The following is a 9,352-nucleotide window of genomic DNA, read 5'->3' on the forward strand; positions in this document are numbered from 1 at the left end:
ATTGACTGTCCCCTTCTGATCACTCTATGCCATTGACTGTCCCCTTCTGTTCAATTATCGGTAATTAAGTGTAGGGATCTCCGTTAGGGCAGGGATCAGCAGCTTGCTTCCTGGTGCAGAATGCCAGCTTGTTACTTTTAGTTTCACTCTGCACTGCAGCCAGGAGCAGACACGTGCTGCACCCAGCATCAAATATCGGGGGATGTCTTATTCACTGGTGAGTGTCTTATTTTAATTATTTTTTCAAAAATCGGGGGTGGCTTATTTAATGGGGATGTCTTAAAATCGGGGAAACACGGTAGTTGTCCCAGAGGAAGGCAAAAAATGTACCAGATAAGAATGCAGCACAAATGAGAACATTACAATATTTTCAGGAAGATCATCATGTTTTCATATTCTACAGATTTACCAAAATGCCTGGTTACAGATGCTGAATAATTACTAATAATCATTTACAGTGATGGAGCCATTGAGCACTGTACAGAGTTATTCTAAAGAGAAGGGAAGAAACGCAGGAGGTGTCCAGCTGTGTCCTTACCGCAGTACACAGTATTGGTTATTTGTGACCTATTTTTAAAATTATCAGATAGGGACAGTAAACTTTTACACAAGATAATTACAAACGATCCTCACACCCAACAAAATTCCTGCATCTGCAGGAGTTTTTAGACTTTACATTCCCTTTAAATTGTCAGTTTATAAATTTTCCCTGGATAAAAACAAAGACTAAATAACCAATCATTTCACAGCATGATACAGAAACAACACATTGTATATGTCTGATTTCTATAAAGGAACATTGCCTACATGAATATACAGCACATACACAAAACTCAAGGCTGCCACCATTCACTAACATTGTGCTGTGAGATAATATCGGAGTGCAATGAAAAAAATATTTTTTGCAATTTTAATCATTTCCTAACTTAGTTTCCACTCAAGCAACGACACATGGGCCTGATTTATTAAAGTTCTCCAAGACTGGAGAGGATAGACTGTCATAGGTTATCCAGCAACTCGGAAATGTATCTGGTCCAGGATTGCACACATTTGCCAACTAACAGTAAATGATTTTAAGAAATACATTCCAGGTTTGCTGGTTTGCCCAGGTTCTCCCATGCTAGTTTACGCTCTCCAGTCCTGGGCATAATTAATAAATCAGGCCCATAGTCCTACCCACAGCTGTAATAGCCATTTAAAACAAACCATTTTTAGTAGGCAGCTATTGCTGAACTCCCTCAGTAAATGATAATTGCCAGGCTGTCTCTGGCCAGACTTCTTTTTGAGTGACGAACCCAAAACAAGCGTGAAGCGAGTGAAGTCACAAGTCCTGAGCTAGCAGTGCTCATAGCGTGTCAGAAGCCATTTCTTTAATTTGCCTGCAACAAACAAGAGCAGTTTGTTGTATTGACAGTCCAGGCTGGAAAACCTGTAATTTGAACACACAGGCTGATGATTTCACTAAACCCTCTGAATACAGCCAGCAACTTCCTGCTAACAGCAATTATATTATATTAGAGAGAGGGAACAGCTGGAGATAGATAAGTGCAAGTATGGCTGTACGCCTCAGGCAGGAGCTCATTTTGTAAGGAAACACAGACAATTCTCAGGGATTAAAGATAAGACAAAAATAATCTATGTGAAGACCGACAAATACATATCAGGATGAAGAGGTTCCTATAAAGAGAAGACTAAAAAGTGTCAAATATTAGTCAAAAAAAAAAAAAAATCATAATTTTAGTTAACAGATACTTTACAATAAAAACAAGTGTAAGGCAAACGCTGCATGTGTGACGCTACTGTCATAAAACACAGCCTATAAATAACAAAAATCCTCCAACAATGTGACCTTTCTGATGCACATAAAGATCCATACATAGCGTGTCCCTCTACGCGTTTTGCACTTGCTGTTTAGACATAAATCCATCAAGTTCAACCACTAGGGAGATAAACATATTCCAGATAAAAACCCTAGAGACATAGATGATCCAGAGGAAAGCAAAATAAACCTTGGTTCTATTTGCTCCAACAGGAGAAAAGAAATTCCTTCCCGATTCCGTGAGGCAATCGGATGTTCCCTGGATCAACAGTCTTTCTTATCTATACTTTAAATTTTTATTCCCCAGTTATATTCTGTGCTTCTAGAAATCATCCAGCTTTTCCCTAGTGCAATCTAAAGAACTTGCTGAAACAGAGGGAGCTGATTTCACATTTTCACAGACCTTACAGTGAAGAATCCCTTCCTTATCCAGAGCTTAAATTTCTTTTCCTCCAGACGCAAAGAGCATCCTCTTGTTCTTTTTAATGGGATGAGAGTTCTCTATACGGACCATTTATATATTTATACAAGGTGATCATACCCCCCCTTATATGTCTTTTCTCAAGGGAAGCAACACTACATTGTCATCCATAAACACAATAGGCAATGCCATACTCTAAAACAGTGACATAAAGCTAAATTTTAGGCAGATGTGAAAGGCTCAAATGATTTTTTATGATGCAATCACTGCAAGTACCTGCACTGGAACTGCTATAAGATTGTAGAAATCTACAGCAGAATCCAGATCAGAGGAGAGAGAGAAAACGGAAAGGGTTGAAAGAACAAGAAGCTAATTGGATGTGCCGCAGTAATCATGTGTTAATAAGAAAGAAGCTGACAGGAGGAGAAAGCACAAGGACAGAGAGAGGAGCTTATCAGTCTGCTGCTTCTCCTTAAAGCTAACACACATCCAATGGTTCTCACCCAATAATCGGCTCAGGGCTGATATCGGACGGGAATCTGGCGTGAGTAAAGTACCTTTTGTCGTCCACTGTCCTAACGACCGTCCTGGCAGATCCACGGACGATGAACGACAAACGATCCTAATGCAAGGGAAGGGGGAGGGCGTGCAGCAGGGTGCCGCTCCATCAGTCTCCCCCTCCCCTCTCCATAGAGCTGAACGGTACTCATTCATGCATCATGCAGTGCTTAGTCGTTTGAAAGGATTGTGAAAGATCCTTTCCAACTACTATAATTGCACGTGTGTATGAGGAGGCTTTACGTTCAAGTCATGGGATGGGGCCGGTAAAAAAAAAATATGGAACCACAAGCAAAGGAGAACGAAAAAAGGTCTTCCTCATTGCTTTTTTTTCCAGATGGGTTTAGAGCAACAGTCTCCATCCGCTGGTTGGCGAAAAAAAATTTGGAGGTCCGTGGCTCTGGCCGGTGCGCCCCCAGAGCCACGTAGCATATCTCCTGTATGGATCGCTCCTGTATTGTGACACAGCTTTGCAGTAACCACCCAAAAACAGCGGGGTGGTTACTGAAACATGCCAGGTGGTGCACCCAGCGAAATGGGGCCTGGGGAGAACACTGGGTTTTGCAAAAGGAAAAGAATAATGTATTAATAATCAGTATTTATATAACGCCAACATATTATGCAGCGTTGTAAATTAAATAGGGATTACAAATGCAAATGAAACAGGATGAGAGGATGCTGCTCAGAAGAGTTTACAATCCTTTTCAGAGAGCTATGGGAACCCATAATCTGTAGACATTATGCAAATCTGGAGTTTGAAGTTAGTTGCAGCTCAAGCAAACCATTATCATGTCCTATAGCCAGAACAAGGTCACTGAGGTCATGGCTCCTGGATGGATTGTGGGTGGGGTGGGGGGGTGATCAGTTCTGAAAAAACAAAGTCTTTTATGCAGCTGCCATTGAAAATTCATATTGACAGCTTAGATAGAATGGTATTAGGGTGAAAGTACATACAGGGATTTTATGTTACTATTTATCCAGCGCTGATCCATAATCTCTGCAAATTCTAAAATCACAGAATATACACAGATGTTGTATGATGGGGTCCTAGGTACATTGCTGTCGGTGAACGTTGGTGATATATTTTGGTGCTTTAGGTTAAACCCTTTCGCCAAAAAGCAAAAAAATTGCAGATCTCACACATCACCCAATCTCGGGCCTGCATCAGGTGACGTAGGAAGAAGAACCTGGAAGAGCAGGGAGAAGATGGCGGCGCCTAACATGCTGGCCTGAAGATGGATCCTGGGACAACGCAGGACTCGACTGAAGAAACCTCCGGACGAAACGACTGCTCTGCGGGATTGAAAGGCAAGTCGATTTTTTTTTTTGTTTGTTTTGGGTCATTTTTTGTGTTTACTTCCAATTTAGGAGAGTAGACAGGGTCTCTTAAAAGCCCATTGGAAGTCTAACAACTTTGCATCTCTTTATAATACCCCCGCCCATTCTTATGATTGATGACTGATATACAAGGAAATGTTTTCACTCTCATAGTAAAAATGCTTCTCTCCAATGCTCTGTGCTGACAGAGCTGAGTAACAGCCACACACCTTAGTGTGAGCGTATTGCACGTATTGGGCTGCATGGTCATAGTCTGACATCCGACGGATTCTGTAATCGGAAAGCAACGATTAGGGAATGGAAGTTGTTAGTAGATGTTTATGTGATTGCATGTGTATGACTTCAATTAGACTTTATGATTCTGTATTGTTATGGAAAGGCCTGTAAAATCTATTTAAACCGAGCAGATTAGGGGAAAACTGGGATTAAGTGTTTCCCACTAGCAGATCTGTGTGGATCTAAATTACAACAAATGCACCCAGCAGACCTAAGGACTGAAAAGCTGCAATATATTGCATTTATGTTGTTAGGGGTGAGCTATCATTTCAGTTCTGCAGATCTGACCAGCATGTTAGGTAAGTAGGTTGCCATTCTACAGTACTGCAGTAACCAGAATGTTAGGACATTTCTATGCAGTGAAAAACAGAACTGAGATTCTACCGTGACGTCACGAAGCACAACAGCAGCTGGCTGCTGACGTCACGGAGCTCAGGACGAATCACCTTTGTTGGCGTCGCCACAGAGACCAGAAGCGCTGGCCCCGCCCCTCACCTTGATCCTCTCCAGGTAGGAGGCCGGCACGTAGCCCGTGTCTCCGCTGCTGCAGCGGCTGGCCAGCCACCAGTGCTGGTTGCTCCTCTCTAGGATGAGAAAGCTCTCCCCGGCCGAGAAGGGCAGCGAGTTAGGCTCCGGGGAGCGAAAGGCGTATAGCGCTCGGTACATGGCGGCGTCCAGCTGACCAACCGGACTGCTTCTCTCACCCGCTGACTGACTGAGCGCGTTCCCGAACGGGGACTGTCGGTCACGTGTCTGCGCGCTCACGACTCTACCCCTTTTCTGCGAGGGGCACGCGCTTGATGCTGGTGGTGTTTTTTTTCTTTCTCTTTCGTTCGAACCAACTTTATTGACAAAGACAAGAATGATAAAAAAAAATGCTTTGCTCTGCCATATGTTTGATGTAACGGTATTCCAAAGATCTAGAAAAATTATCATTAGATTTCACCCTGGAAATATTTAGTCTAAGAAATGTCCAAAACTTTGACTATGGCCCTCTCCTTCTCTTGTGTCACTGTCTGTATCTGTCTGTCATTTGCAACCACTATTTATTGTACAGCGCTGCATGATATGTTGGCACTATATAAACCCAGTTTAATGAATATAATATTAATCCATGTTTCTGGGTCACTAAAAGAAGACCGGGGAATGGCAGGTAGCAGGGTTTAGCCCGGAAGTCAGGCCTCAATTAAAAAAATGATATGACATGGTAAATGATTTTAATGGTTGACAGGTTTACTGTATGGCTTTACATTCAGGCTTTAGGTGTGGAGAGGGGAGTGGGTCCAACAAGCCCACTGAGTATCCCTGGGTCACAAGCCAGAAAAAGTTTATTGACCTGAAAACCCAAATCTCTTTATGATGGCCGTTGTGTACAAAATGTTGCTATCCAACATGTTCTCACTTTTTGACCAACTAATGATGGATTCTGACCACCTTTTTTTAGTATTTCATCGTCATGTATGGCCATTCTCCAACCTTCTTGTGTAGAATAACCACAGTCTCCGTCTACAGTCGCCTCTGACCATATCCTGTACTATGTGCTCAGCCTCTGACCATGGTCTGTGTGTCTGAAATCCCCGACCATCTCCTGTACAATGTCCCAAGTCTCCAACCATCACCTATAGTATGTCTGCAGTCTCTGACCATCTCATGTAGGATGTCTGCAGTCTCTGACCATCTCCTGTACTATGATCTCCTGTACTATGTCTGCAGTCTCTGACCATCTCCTGTACAATGTATGCAGTCTCTGACCATCTCCTGTACTGTCTGCAGTCTCCGACTATCTACTGTAATATGCTCAGGAACTCGGTGCACTCGGAAGTTGATTTTAGTTAAAGGATGGGTAAAGGGTAATGTAACTGTAATGTAACACTTGTATTAATTAAACAATACGTTGACTAACAGAAGAAATTTAACAAAAGAAGAGGCACAAAAAGGAGCAAAGTGGGACAGATGGATTTGGTTTCAAAAGAAGGAAAATCCATCCAAATGTGAGAGTTGAACTGAGCATAATATATAAGGGCTGGTTTATCTCTCAGTTATTCTCAATTATTCTCCATTCAGTGTTGCAGCAGCTGTACACTGTCACTATATGAACCCCCTGGTGCAGGAAACTGTCCTGCACTCCACCATGATTGGTGATGATGATGTCAGGTATGAGGATGAGCTCTTCATAGTCCTGAATTAAAGCTTTGAAATACCACTGACACTGTGTATTCCCAGCTGGGGATTCTAAACAATGACTAAAGAAAGCTTCCTGCAGGAAAATGCAATAAAAGCCTCTTATTTTCCTTCTGTAAAACCTAAAGTGAACTGTACCTGTGCTGCTAGGTGTTCATTATCAGCATGCTTTGGTGCCAGCATGAATTATTCTCCATTCGCATGTGCAGGAGCTTTTTTATCCTTGGCAGCTAATTGACAATATCAAAAATGCGAAACCCGGAATAAGATCAGGGCAACATGTACACTCCCGTGCAAAGGTCTCATTTATAGAGCAGAGGTGAGTATATTTCAGCTTGCAATTTCCAAGCAGAACTAAACCCACAACCCTTCATCACCAGCACTAACATCTTCTTTTTCCTTTCCATTCCTTAAAGAGGAACTAAACTGAAAAGTGCCTAAAACAAAAAAAATCCACTCACCTTCAATCCTGCCGGGCAGTCTGATCCATCCTGCGGTGTCTTCCATCGGGTCCCGCGTCATCCCAGTAGCCGTCCTGGAGCCAGCTCTCTTTTTTTGGGTTCTTCATCCTACGTCACCAGACCAAGGCACGAGATCGGGTGACGTAGGATAGAAAACGAACTTCCCGATATCATTGTGCATGTGTGAGATTGGCAAATTTTTCTCTTCGCGCGAAAAGGCTCCTTCTGTGCGTGCCCAAGATGCCAAGGGTTGTCTACCCTTTTATGTAAAGTGAAATTTCTGAGTTTAGATACGCTTTAAGTCATTCTGGCCTGATCAATCAAAATGTCAAAACTGTTACTTCCCCCACCTACTAGAATGTTAGCACCTCAGGGCAGGGTCTTCTCCTCCTCCTGTGTCACTGTCTGTATTTGTCATTTGCAACCCCTATTTAATGTACGGTGCTGCATAATATCTTGGCACTATATAAATCCTGTTTATTAATATTAATAATAATAATAATAACTCCCAGGCATGAGCACAGCCGTTTAATAATTCTCAGCAGCCAGCTATGCCAGCATCATACACTGAGCTGCATTCCACAACCAATTGCAAACAAGCAGGTAAAAATTTTTTAGTACAGCCAACATAGTGTCCCTTCTATAATAAAGACCTACCTGCTTGCATTTTTTTAACTTAAGTTCAGATTTAAGAATGCAACCAAAAATTGTCCAGTTAATGTCATTTTGTCTACTGCCAATTTTGCAAATAATTTATCCTTAGTAAAAAAAGACACCTTCCCATCCCTATAAAATGTAATATCTTGTCTTTAAAACCTGCCTCTTCATTACAAATGAATGTCTGGCTATTATAAATCCATTTTTGAACTTGTTCACAAAAGCAGAATGTCCTAAACTACAAAGACTTTAGCTTTTGTGTGTGACCGCTGCGCCACCGCGTGGCTGCATTATGTACTGCAGGTTGGGTTTACAATTCGGTAATATGTCATCACATTGGCATAGGATATAAACACCAAAGAAAAATATTCCACAAACACATTTACACTTCTCATCCAGATTGTTCCCTTTATATAGCTATAAAGAATTATATCCAATACCAAGTTTTGTAAATCCTAACGGTCAGGTAATTTACAGAGTTTAAATGTCAGTTTTAGTTAAAGCAAATCTGCCGTTTAAAAATGTTTTCAAGGCAGTCATAGGAAGGCATTACTTTTCGCTTTGACAAAAGAGGTCAAAAGTGAATAATTTTATTATTCACTTTTGACCTCTTTATATATTATTAGGAAACAAAAGAAGTCGTCCCTGGGTGGGCTCGAACCACCAACCTTTCGGTTAACAGCCGAACGCGCTAACCGATTGCGCCACAGAGACTCGTAATAGACGTGCAGAAAAATAATCTAATGAATATTGCTATCCCTAGCTTTGATTGATTGGTGTTACATTATGGTTTTTTTTGCTTTTGGATATATAATGCTAACAATCCAGGCAGGGGATGAATATAGCACGCTGCAGGATCAGAGGACCGAAGCATGGAAAGTCCGCAATATAAAAACCAGGACCCAGAAAGGGGGACATGGTGGAAGTGTGTAAGTCTCTGAGAGCAAGAAAAATGTGTGTGATTTTTTTATTACCATGTTTAATGCGTACAAAGCTAAGTTTATGTTATGTATTCTAAACGAGCCACAAAGCCGAGGTAGCCGAAATAGCTCAGTTGGGAGAGCGTTAGACTGAAGATCTAAAGGTCCCTGGTTCGATCCCGGGTTTCGGCAAACATTTTTACCTTTTTAAAATTAATTTTTCACAATGGCTGCAAAGGTTAAAGTAAATATTATTTCCTACTAGAGCCCCTATAAATCTCAGGAGCAATATATGTTAAAAAAACAGGGGTGGGGAGACAACTCAATTTTCTTCCTGGGTCACCTTGAGTCCAGCTTGTTCAAATGAACGGTTGACTTACCGCTCTTGGGTGCGCCAAATCAACTGCTCGGCGTCAGAGAGCAACTCCACGTGAAAAATCATCATAACGCTTTTCAAACCTTGCACAGAAATGGCTATAGGAAAGTGTGTAGGAAGCTGAAGCATTTCATTTGTCCTCCCAAATGCTTTTCAACCAAAAAAAAAAAAAAAAAAAAAGCTTCTGGAAATTACATAGAAATTCAACTTAAGAACAAACCTACAGTCCTTTTTTCGAATGTAACCCGGGGACTACCTGTATTTGTACTTTTAATTAGCGATGATCTCCAATGCATATTCCCAAGTTAGGGGATGAAAAAAAAGAAGGGCATTTAGACTAATTTC

The 9,352-nt window shown here is 41.6% G+C and overlaps 1 protein-coding gene and 2 non-coding genes across 3 annotated transcripts in view; 1 reads left to right on the plus strand and 2 right to left on the minus strand.

Moving 5' to 3' along the window:
- Nucleotides 1-5,328, minus strand: part of NCKIPSD (NCK interacting protein with SH3 domain) — a 65,755-nt gene extending 60,427 nt beyond the window's left edge. The window contains exon 1 of the mRNA XM_072420580.1: nt 4,908-5,328. Coding sequence (XP_072276681.1) covers nt 4,908-5,078 — 171 coding nt within the window. The 5' untranslated portion in view covers nt 5,079-5,328. The remainder of the gene's footprint in view (nt 1-4,907) is intronic.
- A 3,023-nt stretch (nt 5,329-8,351) lies between these two features.
- On the minus strand, nt 8,352-8,425 carry TRNAN-GUU (transfer RNA asparagine (anticodon GUU)). Its single transcript has one exon. It is a non-coding gene; the product is annotated as a tRNA-Asn (tRNA).
- Nucleotides 8,426-8,750: 325 nt separating this feature from the next.
- On the plus strand, nt 8,751-8,823 carry TRNAF-GAA (transfer RNA phenylalanine (anticodon GAA)). The gene has a single exon. It is a non-coding gene; the product is annotated as a tRNA-Phe (tRNA).
- Nucleotides 8,824-9,352: the final 529 nt, after the last annotated feature.

Source organism: Pyxicephalus adspersus, chromosome 8, assembly GCF_032062135.1.
Source record: "Pyxicephalus adspersus chromosome 8, UCB_Pads_2.0, whole genome shotgun sequence".
Lineage (NCBI taxonomy): Eukaryota > Metazoa > Chordata > Amphibia > Anura > Pyxicephalidae > Pyxicephalus > Pyxicephalus adspersus.